General features: G+C 36.6%; 3 protein-coding genes across 4 annotated transcripts in view; 1 reads left to right on the top strand and 2 right to left on the bottom strand.

Annotated features, from left to right (window-relative positions):
* The first annotated feature begins 8,128 nt into the window (after positions 1-8,128).
* On the top strand, positions 8,129-8,843 carry LOC106313449 (protein RALF-like 24). The gene has a single exon (XM_013751256.1). It carries the CDS (start codon positions 8,167-8,169, stop codon positions 8,620-8,622), a length of 456 nt encoding a protein of 151 aa, XP_013606710.1. The 5' UTR covers positions 8,129-8,166; the 3' UTR covers positions 8,623-8,843.
* A 377-nt stretch (positions 8,844-9,220) lies between these two features.
* Positions 9,221-11,389, bottom strand: LOC106313440 (adenosylhomocysteinase 2). The gene is made up of 2 exons (XM_013751245.1): positions 10,617-11,389; positions 9,221-10,233 (listed from the first exon to the last, which is right to left on the bottom strand). The coding sequence occupies exons 1-2, from the start codon at positions 11,325-11,327 to the stop codon at positions 9,487-9,489; spliced, it is 1,458 nt and encodes a 485-aa protein (XP_013606699.1). The 5' UTR covers positions 11,328-11,389; the 3' UTR covers positions 9,221-9,486.
* Positions 11,390-15,850: 4,461 nt separating this feature from the next.
* Positions 15,851-17,562, bottom strand: part of LOC106314632 (40S ribosomal protein S19, mitochondrial-like) — a 12,148-nt gene continuing 10,436 nt past the window's right edge. For both annotated transcript variants that reach the window (XM_013752498.1, XM_013752542.1), the window contains exons 4-6: positions 17,020-17,074; positions 16,464-16,570; positions 15,851-16,381 (exon numbers count right to left, since the gene is read on the bottom strand). In XM_013752498.1, coding sequence (XP_013607952.1) covers positions 16,028-16,381; positions 16,464-16,570; positions 17,020-17,074 — 516 coding nt within the window. In that variant the 3' untranslated portion in view covers positions 15,851-16,027. The remainder of the gene's footprint in view (positions 16,382-16,463; positions 16,571-17,019; positions 17,075-17,562) is intronic.

Raw genomic sequence — 17,562 nt, 5'->3', positions numbered from 1 at the left:
GGGAATCATGCAATCTACAAACGAGAATCATGCAATCAAGACAAACAGCAACAAGATCAACAAACGGGAATCATGCAATCATTCGGAGGAGGTAGATCGACAATTAAATCTCAAAGCGGTAGAAAAAAAAACATACCTTTTTCAAATCGGCGGAGAGGCTTGAAAGAGGATGTCGGTTACTTATCGCCTTTGACAGAGGCTCGTGAGAGACGAGAAAAGATCGCTCCCCACCGATCGAAACCAAAGGCTCGGGAGAGACAAGAGAGAGTTGTGAGAGAGAAGACATGGGAGAGACAAGAGAGAGTTGTGAGTGAGAGAGAAGACAAGAGAGAGTTGTGAGTGAGAGAGACACGGTAGAGACAAGAGAGAGTTGTGATCGAAACCAGAGAAGCTTGAATTTGGATGTCGTTCTCTATCGCCGTCGAGAGAGACACGGGAGAGACAAGAGAGAGAGTTGTGAGAGAGGAGAAGAGGTCTTTGCCCTACGCGGATACCTTCTCCAATCGAATGCTGCCACCTGTGACGAAGGACCAGCCCAAAAACATCTTAATGGGGGACGTTCGGCTTAATTTCTTATGATGTCGCGGCTTTTTTATATTTTTTTTGGGCCGAAATACCTAAGGACCAAGCCCAAGATACCCCGATAATCATGCCCTAAGTATTGTAAAATTTTAAACGAGGTTAATCAGAAATGGTATCCGTTGGAAAAAAAGAAGATGATAAATAAAAACAAACAAAAAAATAAAACAACGGTTCATGATTGCTGTTGAACCAAAGAAAACTATCTAAATTTCTAGTAACAAAGAGAAATACTAGACTGAACACATCAAGAATTAAGATGAAGAGTCGAGAATAATGAACCTAATCTCAAGCTAAAAAAACCCTAGTTTTTACTATATTTGTTTCAAAAAACAAAACTATGTTTTGATTTAGTTATTAATTTAAAGTCACTTAAAATTCTAGACAAAATTAAAATGCCTAGTCCGCCTACTACCGCCTAATAACCGCTTAGCCTGCCAAAATTTGTTGTCCGTCTAATACCAACGATTATATGAAAGTCTAAGCGGACTAGGTTCACCTAACGCCTAGACCGCTTTCTTAAACACTGGTGTTATCGTCTGAAAACCATGAAGTTTGATTTATTCTGTGTTACAAAGCCGAAAATTTTAGAATAAAACATACTACATAAACATAACTATTGATTTTTTCTCTGATTTTCTATCTTCTGAAAAATCAAGGTTTAACTTCTTACATCGATGTGGATGTTTTGTTTCTTCCTATCACACACTTTCATACTCCGTTGAGGTTCCCTTTCTGTTTATCCCATCAATTAATTCACACTTGTTATACCCTTCAATGTGTGTTCTTCATCGCATGTTGTTTCCTTTGATCTTTTTCCTGAAGAGTCATACAAATCCAATCGAGTGTGTCTAACCATCGGACTATAATTTTATCCACCTTTTCAACATATATGTAAAATATCGTAGACTTCTTAGTACATAATGCTAATGATTACTTGATTAGTTACTGCATTACTAATTTTTTGTTGGTCATATGCTCAAATTTCCATATTAAATTGATCTTTTGTTGGCATAGCTTGGTTTATAAGCTATCCTGATGAGTTTAGAAATATTGATAGTTATCCATAAGATATGTTTCCTAATGAGTTTAGGAGTTTATATGAGTTATATAAGGAGATGCCAATCTTGTGGCATAACTTGTGAGTTTAGAGAGAATGCTTTGAGTTGAGCTTAAGCTATAATAAAGTGAGTCTTTATATTTGGATCTTGAGAGTATACGATTTCAATAATTGGTATCAGAGCTTCTATTGAAATCGGTTCAAAAGCATCCAAATTCGTGAAACAGAGTTATTAGTGAGAAGATAAAACATGGGGGATATTATAGCAGCAACAACACCTATGGCAAAGGAGAGAATTTCATCGTCAATTCAATGCCCAATGCTTACAACTACAAACTATACGGTATGAAGCATGAGGATGAAGGCGGCACTTAAGTACATAAAGTCTGGGAAACGATAGAACCAGGAGTGAATGAGGTCGAAAAAAATGACATGGCTCGAGCACTTCTCTTTCAATCAATACCATAAACCCTAATACTAACCGTTGGCAACCTAGATACCTCAAAAGACGTATGGGAAGCGATAAAAGCTAGGCATGTGGGAGCAGATAGAGTTCGTGAGGCGAGACTACAAACCTTAATGGAAGACTTCGGAAGATTGAAGATGAAGGAATCAGAAACCATTGATGAGTTCTCTGGGAAACTTGCTGAGTTATCTTCCAAGTCATCAGGTCTAGGTGAAGATATCGAAGAATCCAAGCTTGTGAAGAAGTTTTTGAGCAGTCTCCCACGAAAGAAGTACATCCATATCATAGCTGCGCTGGAACAAGTCTTGAACCTGAATACAACGACGTTTGAAGACATCGTCGGTAGGTTAAAAGCCTATGAAGAACTGATTCAAGATAGTGATCAAGAGGAAGAGCAAGGAAAGCTTATGTATACAAACATGGATTCACAAAGTCAAAATCTGCAGGGCAGCTATGGTAGAGGCAGAGGACGTTAATACAACAATCGAGGAAGGGGGCGTGGTAGATATAATCAGCGTGACTGGAGACAGGGGAGAGATGTGTCTAAAGTCGTATGTTATCGGTGTGATAAAACAGGGCATTATGTTTACGATTGCCCTGATCGTTTACTTAAACTCCAAGAAACACAGGAGAATGAAAATGAAAGCACACGAGAAGCAGAGGAGTTAATGATGCACGAAGTAGTGTATCTCAACGAAGAGAAAGTTATGCCAAGCAGGTTCGAGTCTCATTCTGATAAAGACAACATATGGTATTTGGACAACGGGGCAAGTAATCACATGACTTGAAACCGTGATTATTTCACTAAGATTGATGAAAAGATCACAGGGAAAGTTAGGTTTGGTGATGACTCCAGGATAGATATAAAAGGAAAGGGATCAATTCTTTTTGCTAGTAAGGATGACAAGAAGAAAATACTATCTGATGCTACTTCATTCCGGATCTAAGAAGTAATATTATCAGTCTTGGTCAAGCAACAGAGGCTGGTTGTGATGTAAGAATGAAAGATGATTACTTGACTCTATACGATCGTGACGGCAACCTATTGATCAAATCAGTTCGATCTAAGAACCGACTCTACAAAGTGGCCATGGACGTGGAGAACAATAGGTGCTTGCAGGCCTCGATGGAAGATGACTCGGCTGTGTGGCATGCAAGACTCGGACAAGTAAACATCGACACCATGAAAACAATGATAAGCAGAGACATTGTCACAGGTATTCCGAGAATATCTATTGAGAAAGAAACATGTGCCTCCTGTCTTCTGGGAAAACAAACGCGTCGAGTATTTCCCAAAGCAACGACGTACCGTGCCACCAACGTTCTGGAGCTCATTCACGGAGACCTCTGTGGACCCATCTCACCTCCAATCGCAGCAAGTAATAGGTATGTATTTGTTCTGATTGATGATCATTCCAGATACATGTGGACAATCCTAATGAAAGAAAAGAGCGAGGCATTTGTCAAGTTCAAAGCGTTTAAGAATATTGTCGAGCAAGAAACTGGAGAAAGAATCAAAACCTTCCAAACAGATCGAGGTGGTGAATTCACGTCTTTCGAGTTCCAAGCCTATTGCGAGAGTCAAGGGATACAGCGACATCTAACAGCTCCGTACTCACCACAACAGAACGGAGTCGTAGAGAGACGTAATAGGACATTAATGGAGATGACAAGAAGCATTATGAAGCATATGAAAGTGCCAAATTGGTTGTGGGGTGAGGCAGTCAGACATTCAACATACTTGATCAATCGGGTAGCAACAAGAACCTTGAAAACACAGACTCCATACGAGAGTCTTAAGAAGAAGAAGCCAAACGTGGGTCACTTACGTGTTTTCGGTTGTGTCTGCTACGCAAAAACTGAAGCTCCTCATCTAAAGAAACTAGACGATAGATCTCGAGTGTTGGTGCATCTTGGTGTTGAACCAGGAACAAAAGCTTATCGCTTATTTGACCCAAAGGTGCGCAGAGCGGTCGTCAGTAGGGATGTTGTTTTCGATGAACTCAGGAGCTGGGAATGGGAAACAAAAGGAAAGGAAGCAACAGGAGATCAGAGTTTGATCACATACCCGAGTCTTGATGGTGAGAATAAAAGAATTGCAACTGAAGAAGCCGCTAACGATGATGAAGCAATCAAGGATTCAGCTAACGATGATGTTATTGTTAAAGAGGAAACTTATAGCGATGAAGATGACGAGCCAACAGAAGAACAACCTTCTCTGAGAAGATCAACTAGGGAAACAACACGTCCGAGTTACTTGGATGACTATGTTTTGTTCCTCGAAGAGCTTGAGACAGAACGTATTCTTTTGCTTGTCAATGAGGAGCCATGGGATTGGAACGAAGCAAAAGTCGAGAGAGTCTGGAGAGAGGCGTGCGAAGACGAACTCTCTTCGATAAGAAAAAAACAAAACATGGAATCTTGTCGATCTCCCTGATGGTTGCAAGGCGATAGGTTTAAAATGGGTTTTCAAAATCAAACGGAATGCAGATGGAAACATAAAGAAGTATAAGGCAAGGCTCGTAGCTAAAGGATACGTACAGCGTCACGGCATAGACTTTGAGGAAGTCTTTGCTCCTGTGGCAAGGATAGAAACGGTTCGAGTTATTATAGGGTTGGCAGCATCAAACGGGTGGGAGATACATCATCTAGATGTAAAAACCGCGTTTCTACATGGAGATCTATTAGAAGAAGTATATGTCTTGCAGCCTGAGGGATTCAAGATTAAAGGGAGTGAGAACAAGGTTTATAGGTTACACAAGGCTCTCTATGGACTCCGGCAAGCGCCAAGAGCCTGAAACATTAAGTTGAAGTCAATACTTAAGGAGCTTAGTTTCGTGAAGTGTTCTAAAGAACCGTCTCTCTTTAGAAAGCAAACGAAGGATTGTCTTTTGTTGGTTGCAGTATATGTGGACGACCTGCTCGTTACAGGTACTAATCTAGACGTTATTCAAGAGTTCAAGAGGGAGATGGCGATGAAATTTGAAATGAGTGACTTGGGGAAGCTTACGTACTATCTTGGGATCGAAGTGATCCAAACTACAGAAGGTATCTTCTTGAATCAAGAGAGATATGCGACAAGAATCTTGGAGGAAGCAGGAATGTGGGGATGCAATGCTGTTCATGTTCCTATGGATCAAGGGCTCAAGTTGTCAAAAGCCGAGGAAGAAGGAGTAAACGAAAAGGAGTTCAGAAGAAACATCGGCTGCCTTCGTTATCTGATACATACTAGGCCTGATCTTGCACAGTCTGTGGGAGTCCTAAGCCGGTATATGCACGACCCCAAGACTTCACACGGAGCCGCGCTAAAATAAGTTCTACGTTATCTCCGCGACACTTGTTCACTCGGGCTGCACTTCAAGCGTGGAAACAAGAAAGGAATCATTGGCTACAGCGACAGTAGTTACAATGCAGACCCTGATGATGGTAGAAGCACGACTGGACACGTTTTTTATTTGGATGAGTGCCCTGTTACCTGGTGTTCTCAAAAACAAGAGGTTGTTGCATTATCCTCTTGTGAAGCAGAGTTCATGGCGGCGACGGAGACAACTAAACATGCCTTGTGGCTACAAGAACTACTTGAAGAGATCATGAACAGAGGAGCTCAGAAAGCAGTCATTCGTATTGACAATAAATCTGCGATCGCGCTCTCTAAGAATCCGGTGTTTCACGGGAGGAGCAAGCATATTCACACAAGGTTTCATTTCATAAGAGAGTGTGTAGAAGATGGATTGGTGGACTTGGAATTTGTGGCTGGTAGAGTCCAGAAAGCTGATATTCTAACTAAAGCACTTGGTAGGATCAAGTTCAGAGAGATGAGGGATCTCATTGGAGTTCAAGATGTGAATGATGGTGAGTTCAAGCTTAAGGGGGAAAATGTTGGCTTAGCTTGAACATAGCTTGGTTTATAAACTATCCTAATGAGTTTAGGAATATTGATAGTTATCCATAAGATATGTTTCCTAACGAGTTTAGGAGAGTTTAGGAGTTTATATGAGTTATATAAGGAGATGTCAATATTGTGGCATAACTTGTGAGTTTAGAGAGAAAGCTTTGAATTGAGCTTAAGCTATAATAAAATGAGTCTTTATATTTGGATCTTGAGAGTATACGATTTCAATATCTTTTATTTTAGAAGTTAAGCAACCTGAGTAAATAACTAAATACTATCTGCTGAGGTTTATTTAACTTTGGGGCTGGTCAAGTTCAGCTGAGCACTAAATCAGATTTAATTTACAGCAATTGCTCACTGTTGTTAATTTCATCGTTTAGCAGCAGCGGGTAAGTCTCTTCCCATATTATTTCATCATTTAATAATCATATAAATTAGTTAAATGAATAAACTTTAAATAAAAATAAATTCTAATCACTTGCTAGATGATAAGTGGAGAAAGTCTCTCATCATTTCCCTGAAATTTGTAAAAGACATTTGGGCTGGAAGTTTTAAAAATAATTGGATCGAAATAATTTTAAAAAAAATAAGGAAGAAGAGGGTAGTTGCATAGGTTCAAACCCATGAACAGCAACTTAGAAATTGCCGGAACTATTTTGCCGGTTGAACTAATGAAAATTTTATAAAAACAAAGGCATATATTTATTTATCTTAAAGAAGTTCGGAAGCTGGTGCTTCTCATGCTTCCTTCCTGGGCAGGTACTATGTGAGGGATCCCTACTACGGATGCTCTTAGGATGTTGAGTTGATTTTATGATAGGGAAAATGCTTTTATAGGTTTATTTTCAAAATTTGTTACCTGTTGTTGACATGTTCAATAAACTGATATCAATAGATAATCCATTGCCTAGTTCAAGCTATGAAGCTGCATGTGTAGAGCTGATATATTCCCTTGAGGCCTTGACTCCCCTAAAGTCCTATGAGATATTTTGTACCATCTTAAAGTTATAAAACCTAACTCGCACCACTTGTAGTACTATCAATAGGAGAAAACTGCGACGGGCAATTGGTTTGCTATGTTAAAATTTTATGGCTTTCTGATTTAAAATAAATGGACACATTATTTATATGTTATCTATGTCCAATTTTTATTTTGATGTGATCCTTAACATGTTAATATGTCCGCTTGAGCGAATGGCTTAATGGCCCATCATAAACCAAATCCACAACCTGTCCATAACTTGTTCTACACGATATTGTAATTGGATCTACACAAGTGTACTACAAAATCAAATCCTAAAATGTGTTTAAACATTATGTTCATAATAAAATAGTGAACCTTCATATATATATATATATATATATATATATATATAAATTATCAGTTTTCAGCATACAAAAAGCCCAAAGCTTTGACACTATAGTATTTATTTACTTTTGCTAGCAAGAGGAAAAACAAACATTTCTTCCGTCTCTCATTCCTTCTTATCCGAGCAAATGATTCTGTGATTTACTTTATTTTCCTATTAAGATACCAAAGATTCATTCACAAAGAAAAATATGCCAATGAAAAAGCCCTGCTGAAAATGGTAACTTTCAAAGTTGATGATATTGCATTATTATGATTTTTTATCTTTTGTTTTAAACAATGAAGTGAATCAACTGATGCTTTGGTGTGAAGCGAAACATAAAGCTGAGCATGTGGGTCAATGAAAACAGCTCATCAAGATATAGTTGGGTTGTTGAACTTGTTAGGTGGCAATAACACCAACGCCTTAATTATCTCTTTACTCAAAGCCCCACATATTAATCATAATAAGTAACCCTCTAGATTATTAGTATATTTTTGTTCCATACGAATTTAAAAAAAAAAACTGAACTATTGGGTTATTTTAATAATCTCACTGCATAAACATCTTGTTTTAATAAATGTTCTCTTCTATAACGATCTAAAAAGAAAGTTTAGGATATTAAACAAATATTTATATTATAGTTGAAAAGGAAAACAACAAATTAATCATGAATTCAACACAGGGAACGAAGTGTTTGTTAGTGGACCACAATAACTAAGAAAATTGGAGAGAATTCCACTGAAATAATATAATATATATATGTGTGTATATTTGATTAATTAAATACTTGACGTTACAGTTCAGAGTTCAGACTTAGATGCTACCTATATCTCAACCGACCGGTTTAACCACAAGAGCTAGCTACTTGGGAGTTGTAACGCAGCGATCACCACATCTACCAAAACTTTCCCACACCGACATGTCGAGATCCTTAGCTCTCGTTTACTTATCCGTACTTTTCCTTCAGACCCATCTCTCGATCGCCGTCGAGGCTACAGTTTCGTCGGTCACTAAAGAAGTCGACGCAATGCTCGACCGGAACGGCGTAATCGGGGAAGAAGGAGAGGAGATGATGCCATCGGAGATAAGCCGGAGAGTAATGATGATGCGGAAACAGTACATAAGCTACGGAACGCTAAAGAGAGACATGGTTCCTTGTCAGAAACCTGGTGCTTCCTACTACGCTTGTCGCTCAGGACAAGCCAATTCTTACAGCCGAGGATGCAACGTCATTACAAGGTGTGCTAGAGACACTAGCGACACCAAGACCTGAAAACATTTTTTTCCGCTTACCTTTAAAATGCGGTTCTTGATTATGAGTTTGATATGGTCTCTCTAAGGATGAGCAAGGCAAGTTCAACAGTATCTCTTTTGTAATGTTGTTGTTTACAACAGAAGGATTATATAGTTTTTATGTAATCAATGGTGAAATAACTGACTAGAATTGTTAAGTGGATTGATAGATGGAAGATCGATAAAGTTGAAGTTCTTAAAGCTTGTTTTAGGGATTCATGGACCAAAGTCAGAAATTTCTGTTTGTGAATAATTAAAATGGTTCTTATGGGAGAATTAGATTTCTAGATTGAATTGAGACCTTTGTTGACTGGAGACGACTAGCAATTGAGATGAATACATATGCTGCAAAATAACTTGTTTCTATCTTTGAATTAGAAAGCTTGGTTTGGTCGTTCTTGCAAGTTCAAGAATTAGGTTCTCTCCATCAAACTAATAGAGTTTCAGCTGAGTCTTGAGTTTATAATTATGGATGTCTTTTTGGATGATGTTTAAAAGTTTTCAATAGTTTTATGAGATTTTGATAACTCTTGAATCATTTTAAAAAAACTATAAACAATCAAAAATAAGCCTAACCATAGTGTAAAACATAATTTAATTATCTTGAGATTATATAAAATTAAAAAGGAAAAACAAAACAAAACATAAAACAGCCTCTCAAAACCAAAGAACAACAACCCCTTATTGATGCCAATATTTGATCAACTTCATAAGAAGACCAATATCTCATATTTCCCCAACCACCAGACCCGAACCAACTCAAACAATTGTCATTTGGATTATAACCAAATGGTAAAATCATAAAACCATACGAAGAACCATAGCTTGATCCTTTTTTTTCTTCTCAGTACCTGTAGCTAACAGGCTTGTAGGGACCTTCAACGGGTATGCTAACGTAGTCAGATTGGTCCTTGGTGAGCTTGGTGAGTCTAGCACCTAGCTTGCCCAAGTGAAGTGCAGCAACCTTCTCATCCAAGTGTTTAGGCAAAACATATACCTTCTTCTCATACTTCCCACTTGACTTCTCGTTCCAGAGCTCAAGCTGTGCAATCACCTGGTTGGTGAACGAGCAAGACATCACGAAACTCGGGTGTCCAGTGGCACATCCCAAGTTCATCAGACGACCCTCGGCTAACACAATGATTCCTGATTTGGTGTCAGGGAACACCCACCTATCAGTCTGTGGCTTGATGGTGATGCGTTTCACACCAGGGTAAGTCTCAAGCCCTTGCATGTCGATTTCATTGTCAAAGTGACCAATGTTGCAGACGATGGCGTTGTTCTTCATCTTCCTCATGTGGTCGACCATGATGATGTCTTTGTTTCCAGTGGTGGTGCAAAAGATGTCAGCTTCAGAGACGACGTCCTCAAGGGTTAGAACTTGAAGGCCTTCCATGAGAGCCTGAAGGGCACAGATTGGATCGATCTCAGTCACGATCACACGTGCACCAGCGGTTTTCATGGCAGCAGCACAACCCTTTCCGACATCACCGTAACCGCAGATAACAGCGACCTTTCCGGCGATCATGACATCGGTGGCTCTCATGAGACCGTCAGGGAGTGAGTGACGACATCCATACAAGTTGTCAAACTGCAAGCGAGTCAAAGTCAATCATCAGTAATAACACATAGAGAGATACAACTAATAAGCATAGATCTTTCTGCAACCCAAATGTACCAAAACATATGAAACACAAAACTGGCAAAATCAACCCCAGTTTGGTAATAAAAACATGGCATTGTATGTTACAAACGTCAGATCTTGTCTTCTAGAGCTATAATGGGACAATATAAACAAAATCATACACAAATTTATCAAACCAAACTGAAAGATGCAAATCACAAATGTTTTGTTAAGTTTAATTTTATAATCCATAAAATGAAAAGATTAGAAAAACTAAAAATAAATCAAATTATAAACTAAATTTTCAACTCTTAAGGAATATATTTTTTTAAATTATTAATTAACAATACCTTGCTCTTGGTGACGGAGTCATTAACGTTAATGGCAGGGAACAAGAGAGCTCCAGTCTCCTGCATCTGGTAAAGCCTCTTAACACCAGTGGTGGTCTCCTCAGAGACACCAACCAACCTCTCCTTCATCTTGTGGTACTTCTTGGGATCAACCTGAAGACCATCTTTGATGATCGACAACACGATCTGAAACTCAGGATTGTCGGTGGAAGTCGGGTCGGGGAGCTGACCGGTCTTGGCGAAGATCTCCTCAGCCTTAACACCTTCGTGGATAAGGAGAGTAGCGTCACCACCGTCGTCGACGATCAGGTCGGGACCACCTCCAGGACCCCAGTCGAGAGCCCTCTCCGTGCACCACCAGTACTCCTGGAGAGTCTCCCCTTTCCACGCGAACACGGCTGCGGAGTCACGGGCAATGGCGGCGGCGGCGTGGTCCTGGGTGGAGAAGATGTTGCAGGAGCACCATCTGACCTCTGCGCCGAGAGCGGTTAAGGTCTCGATGAGGACAGCGGTTTGGATGGTCATGTGGAGAGAACCGGTGATTCTCGCTCCTTTGAGCGGCTGAGATGGTCCGAACTCGGTGACGCAAGAGACGAGACCAGGCATTTCGACTTCGGCGAGCTCGATCTCGAGACGGCCGAAGTCGGCCTGAGACATGTCCTTGACCTTGTACTCACGGCCACTCGACGTCTTCTCTACAAGCAACGCCATTGTTTTGAATGGTTTTTCTCGATGTGGAGATGGGAACAGAGTGTGCGAGGAGAAAGGAAAGGTAGCGAGTGTTGTTAAATAGATAAAAGCGGGAGATTAGATGGACGGTTTAAGATTAGTTGTGGAGAGAGTTTGGTGGATCTGGTAAAAAAATAATTTTGACTTTTCCATCTTTTTTAGATTTTCCGTAAAGAGTGGCAATTCTGTTTTCGATTTCACTTATGAAAAGCACACTTATTCAATTAATTAATGGAAAACATATATAGGTCCGTACGAATAGTAGTAAGTTGATGTATTCAAGCTGGGTTTTGGTTTAAGACTTTAAGTTGATGTATTCAAGCTGGTTTGTTCAAGCTGGGTTTTGGTTTAAGTTGATGTATTCAAAGCTGGTTTGTTCGAGTTCAACCCGGTTTATTTCTAGAATTTAAACCCAAAGAACCTTTGGACCTAAAGACACTTCTAAATTATAATGGTTATGTTTAATATGGAATCGGATTAACTGAGACATAGAGATATGTTTAGCATGGTTCTATGTTTTTATATATAGTTGAATTCATCACTAAACCATCATGAAATAGTTAACTTGATTAAATTTAAATAAAATCAGACATAAATTTTATCAAATCAAACTGAAAGAAGCAAATCACAAATGTTTTGTTAAGTTTAGCTGTATAATCCATAAAATCAAAAGATTGGAATACTAAAAATAAATCAAATTATAAACTATATTTCAACTCTAACTAAGATATTTTTAGACATAATTTCTGTAGTATATATGGTAAAACTTGAGAACAGTGAATGATGCAAAAAAAGTTCAGCCAGCATGGCAGTAGTATTAAAATCGGGTCTCGAAATATATTTGCTATTATCATAGGTCGTACTGCTCGACTCACCACTGGATTCATCACTGTAGTAAAAGTAAAAATTTGGGCAAATTAAGATCCTGAATACATTCCATCATATTGCTTATGTCTCCTGTATTGGGATACATAATTGGATTCAATTGATCTACAGTTAAAAGGTTATCTTATTGTGTGAGACTTATATATAAAGGTAAGCTTGAGAAATAAGTGAGAAGATAACCTTGCTTTAGCAAGCCTCTTTCAAGAGAAATACCTAGCGGTAGATCTTAAAACATTAAATAAATAGCACGTTTTAACTGATGAAGGAGAAAGAGTAATAAGGACAAAATGTCTTATTCATACAAATTACAAAATGGGTTACTTCTAAAAAGAACCTAAACATTCAAATTTATAATCTTTAGTGAGATATTCTTCAAACATGGGGAGTTATAGACTTATAGACTTATAGTTTACCTTTTGTGTGTGTGTGTAAATGATTATTAGCAATCTAGCATAGCCAAGATATTTTTAGCGTCGGTGCCGAAATATCTTGAGCGTTTATATGTATCTGCACCGGTTCGTGGAAGAGCGTCGGTGGATCTGGCTTTAAAATCCCTCAAAAATAAGGTGAACTCATTAAATATTCGAGTTTTTGCTTGTATTTCCTATTTTAAGCAACCAACTAGATTTGGATCCGCACAACCGTGCGGATATTAATTTTCATGTTTATATATATTTTACATAATTAAAATATATTTTTAAAGTTACTTACATATTTAAATGTTTATATATAATTATTTTAAATATAACAGTTTGATAGTTTTCATGCTGTAAGTTAATTGATTATTTCAAATCATCACATATATTTGGTATTTTTTAATATATATATATATTTTAAAATTATTTTTTATTCAATTATTATGATCCTGACCCGTAATTCAAAGCGCTATATTTTCTTTATCAATATTTTCTTATATTTATTCATTTAAGATAATAACTATATATATATATATAAAGTTTAGATAAGTTTATTTTATACATGAATTATCTAATTTACTAATGTTAACCCATTCTACCAACATATTATATTTCTAGCATAAATTTTTAATGGTTGTGAATTTTATAAAAGATAACTTAGTATATATATATATAAATGTATAATAACATTAATTTCATTATTAATTACAAAATTAGTGAAAATATTTATATACAATTTTTAGTTTGTTAACCAATCCGGGTTTTTAGGAGTCGATGTTATATTAGGAATGATATATTATTAATCCATATTATTAGTAATAAATGAATGATAACTGATTTCTAGTGAGAGTCCATTTTAAAAAAAAAATCACACATGAATCAAGGTTGTGACTTATGTTTTAATATATAAGATGTGTCTATCAATTTTTAAAACATAATAAGTTTACTGTATATTTTTTTATTGAATATATTGTTTTAAACTTTCACATGTATTTGTACCTTCTTCTATATATATATTTTCGGCTTATTATTTCATTATTAAAATCGTAACTATATATATAAAGATTAGTAAAATATTATTTTATTGTCATATTCAAAAAAATTGCAACATTTTACAAATTTAAAAAGTTTTTTAAGAATTAAACTTTTCGCTTCATAGATTTATATTATCGAGATAATAATTAAATATTCAGTTTTTGTTTAATTTTTAAAATAAACTATATAGTTTAAAATTTGTTTTCATTGGTTTAAGTTAGTAAAGATTGATCATTGTTAGATAATATAATTTTTGTTATTTAAAAAAAAAATCTTTATAATTTTAAAAGTTAACATTGACAAATATTTAAATAATTAACATATGGATGTATAATATTACGACATTAAATTATATTTATTTAATTTATAATATCTACAAATCCAATGAATCATTTATTGGTTAAATCTAATTATTGATAGCCCAATAAAAATTTCTTGTAGGCCCAAAATTTAAATGATAAGATTAGAGATTAAATGTAACATGACTTTTTAGGAATACGTCTATTAGGTCCATTTTTAAAAAAATCACACATGAATCAAAGTTGTGACTTCTGTTTTTATATATAAGATAAGAATACCAAGGGACACATTACTACTACTTTTTTTGTGTGGTTCGTATCTAATGTCGTAGAAGTACCAAGGCCACGCATTATGAGTCTCCCTCCATAACTGGCATTCCAAAATAACTTTGGCATATTCGTGGTTCCGTGAGAATAACATCAAATCTCAACTACCACATTCACAAAAGTTTCTTTTAAACATGATTATACTCCACATTTACTACCCATACTATGTTTAAATGTTTTTTTTTGTAGTTAAATCTTTTTTTTTTTTTTTTTTTGTTTAACCAGGTGGTGGGTTCGGGCCTTCGGCCCTACTCCCTTCCCCTAGGCCCGGAGCCAGCCTGCGTCTGTACCGGTTAAGGTCCTGGACACTCCTCCTACGGTGGATCGAACCCAGGAGCGCAACAACACCAACGCCTGCGCTTAAACCAACTGGGCTGCCACATCCGTGGTAGTTGAAATGTCAAATTTTTGTTGGTTAGTGCAGTATGTTTTAAAAGTTTGAAACTAAGAAAACAGATATTTCTTAAAATACTGGATTTATAAGGTGGCAAAGAATAATTAATATACAACATCTGCCCCAAAAAAGAAAACTATACAACAATGAATGTGGGCTCTTTCAACACCAACAATATGCACACTCGAATACAGAAGAAATCTACATAATAGCAGTTACTCATTTGCTACATTAAACTGTCTTTTTTCTATGTCTAAGAGTTTAACTGGTGACCAAAAAATGAAACGAAATAATGCATTCTTTACTATTTTTATTTTTTTTTTATCATTTATAAGAAATATTTTTTTCTTTTCACTCTTTTTCATTCCTTTTATTCTAAGAGAATATAGAACAAATTTGTCTCTCATTAAAATTGATAAGGAATAATTTTTTTTATCATTCATATAATTTTATTTCTCTGCATTTTTTTCATATTCATTCCTAATGTTTCTAAAATGGTCACCAGTTAGACACTAATTAAATGAGAAGTAAATTGATAACACGATTAACTTAAAAAATAACTGAAACTTCTAATTACACAAGTTTTGTTTCTTCGAATGTTAGATTTATAGATAAACCAAAAATGGAGTTACATACAGAAAAATAAAAGCTATTACAAACCCAAAATCTCCAAAGGAGAGTAAAAACTAAAAGTGTTCCGAAAAAAAAAAGAGTAAAAACTAAAAAGAAAGAAACATGAAGAAAAGTACGACCAAAACCTTAACGAAAATAGAGCATGTTCACATGGCGACCCGATCAGTTGTAGGCTTGTAGCAGCCTTCAATGATATTGCTGAGGTGATGTACTTTTTACTGAAAGAAGTTGTATAATTACATAGTTAAAAAACCCCAAACTATTTGAACTAATTCTGACGTAAGTTGATCCTTTTTGCTTGTTATAAATTGTACCACTCAAACATTGATATATTTGACCAAAATCATTGTTAAATAACAACATTCTCCTGGTAGATAAATGGATTATTTCTTGTTAATTAGCACTAGCAAAGCGATGGAATTCTAAATTGATCTTCCACATTGTAATTTGTAAATGGCTATCTTTTCTTTAAAGTGGATCAACTGTCTCATACTTCGTATCACCAGAAGAATCATGAACAACAGCAAAAAAAACACTTTGGAGGGTCAATCATGTTACAGAAGTTTCCTCAGGTTTCATGAATCGGAAACACTTGCACAGCTTCAGAGTCTGATAAATAGACTTCAAAGCTTACCTGCTCAGTATTCTTATTGATTTGTTTCTGGTTCATCTCAAGCTGATCAAGAACTACACTTACTGTGCTCTAGGATGCTTGGTCACTTTCCTTGTAAACGCAAACTCTCCAAACTTATGCCCAACTTTCCCTTCAGTGATCTTACAACGCACATGAGTTTTGCCATTGTAGATTCTCACCGACGAATCAACATACTCTGGTAGAATTGTCGATCTCCTTGACCATATCTTCCTGTTCAGAGCTGCGTTTTTCTTCTTCATCAAGAACGCATCAACGAATGGATCTTTCCATACAGATCGGCTCACCATCTTATTGCCTCTCTTCTTATCTTCTATAGCTCCCTGATCCAAAGACAATGGCAAACTCGGCCATTCTTTTGCAACATTCACATGGATGTTAAACCCATTCAACTCCTAATTAATCACCCCAAGAACCAATAAACAATTTAATATGATGGATATATAGTTAGATTTGATGATTCTTTTGTAATTTAACCTGTCCATCCATAGCTGAAATAGCAGACTTGGCAGAATCCTCACTGATGAAGTTAACAAACCCATAACCTCTAGACCTCCCAGTGACTTTGTTAGTCATGACTTTTGCTGCAAACGCAAATACACACGACAAGTTTTTTTTGTTAAAAATACACAATACTTCAAATAAATTAAATCATACTCCTTCTGTTCCCGAAAAAAAAATTTTCCACAGTATTCACGCATATTAAGAATATAATAAATGTTTACAATTAAATTTATTATTTATGTTATTATACATTTTCCAATAAATATCAACCAATAGTATTTAACAAATTCAAATATTTTCAATTAATGTTTCTTAAAAGTATATAACTTTTAAACATTAAATACTAAAAGTACCTTAAATTTTTAGAAAATCTATCATTTTGGAACAAAAAATAAATTTAGAAAATCCTACTTTCGGGAACGGAGGTAACTAATACTCAGCAAACAACCACACATACTTGAGTGGTTTAAACATAAACTAGCGCAAACAAAAACACACTCTATTGTCCTAGCAAGATCCAGGTGTTTACCCTCTGTCACTCCGTTGAAGGTAGAGAAAGCATCCTTCAAGGAGTGATCGTCAGTGTAACAGCCCGATCCCCCGGCGTCCGACCGGGGTTATCGAAGGGGCGTTATGGACACGTGTCTACTCATTTAGACAACCCTACGTGTCCCGTTACTGGTCCCGAGAGACGAGCGCATAACCTTCTTTGAAATACCGTCACACCCACATCCATATACTTCTACTTACAGTCCTGCGCACAGGGAAAAATGGAAATGGAGGGGTGAGTAACAAGTTACTCAGTGAAGTGGTTTTAGTCCAGCCTGCCCGCATGACACTCTATACTACTCTATGCGGGAACTAGGACTGACTAGCCACTACAATCAGTTAATGCATTTTATCATTTCCTAACGTCATCTATGATTTTCCACATTCACTTCCATTCATTTCTAACAACCTAGTGATCAATCAATACAATGATCTCACTCATTGCCACACACGTCAAACCCTAGGCTTAACCGACTCATCATACCAGTCCGACTCGATCCTATGACACCTTTAACTCCCTGTT

Source organism: Brassica oleracea, chromosome C1 (genome assembly GCF_000695525.1).
Source record: "Brassica oleracea var. oleracea cultivar TO1000 chromosome C1, BOL, whole genome shotgun sequence".
NCBI classification, from domain to species: domain Eukaryota; kingdom Viridiplantae; phylum Streptophyta; class Magnoliopsida; order Brassicales; family Brassicaceae; genus Brassica; species Brassica oleracea.
This window is presented reverse-complemented; position numbering and strand designations above follow the sequence as displayed.

Bases quoted from the DNA above. Each gene is read 5' to 3' on its own strand.
- LOC106313449 (XM_013751256.1), top strand. From the start codon at position 8,167: ATGCTACCTATATCTCAACCGACCGGTTTAACCACAAGAGCTAGCTAC.
- LOC106313440 (XM_013751245.1), bottom strand. From the start codon at position 11,327: ATGGCGTTGCTTGTAGAGAAGACGTCGAGTGGCCGTGAGTACAAGGTC. The intron at 10,234-10,616 runs GTATTGTTAATT...ACTCGCTTGCAG, and splicing joins ACTCCGTCACCAAGAGCAAG to TTTGACAACTTGTATGGATG.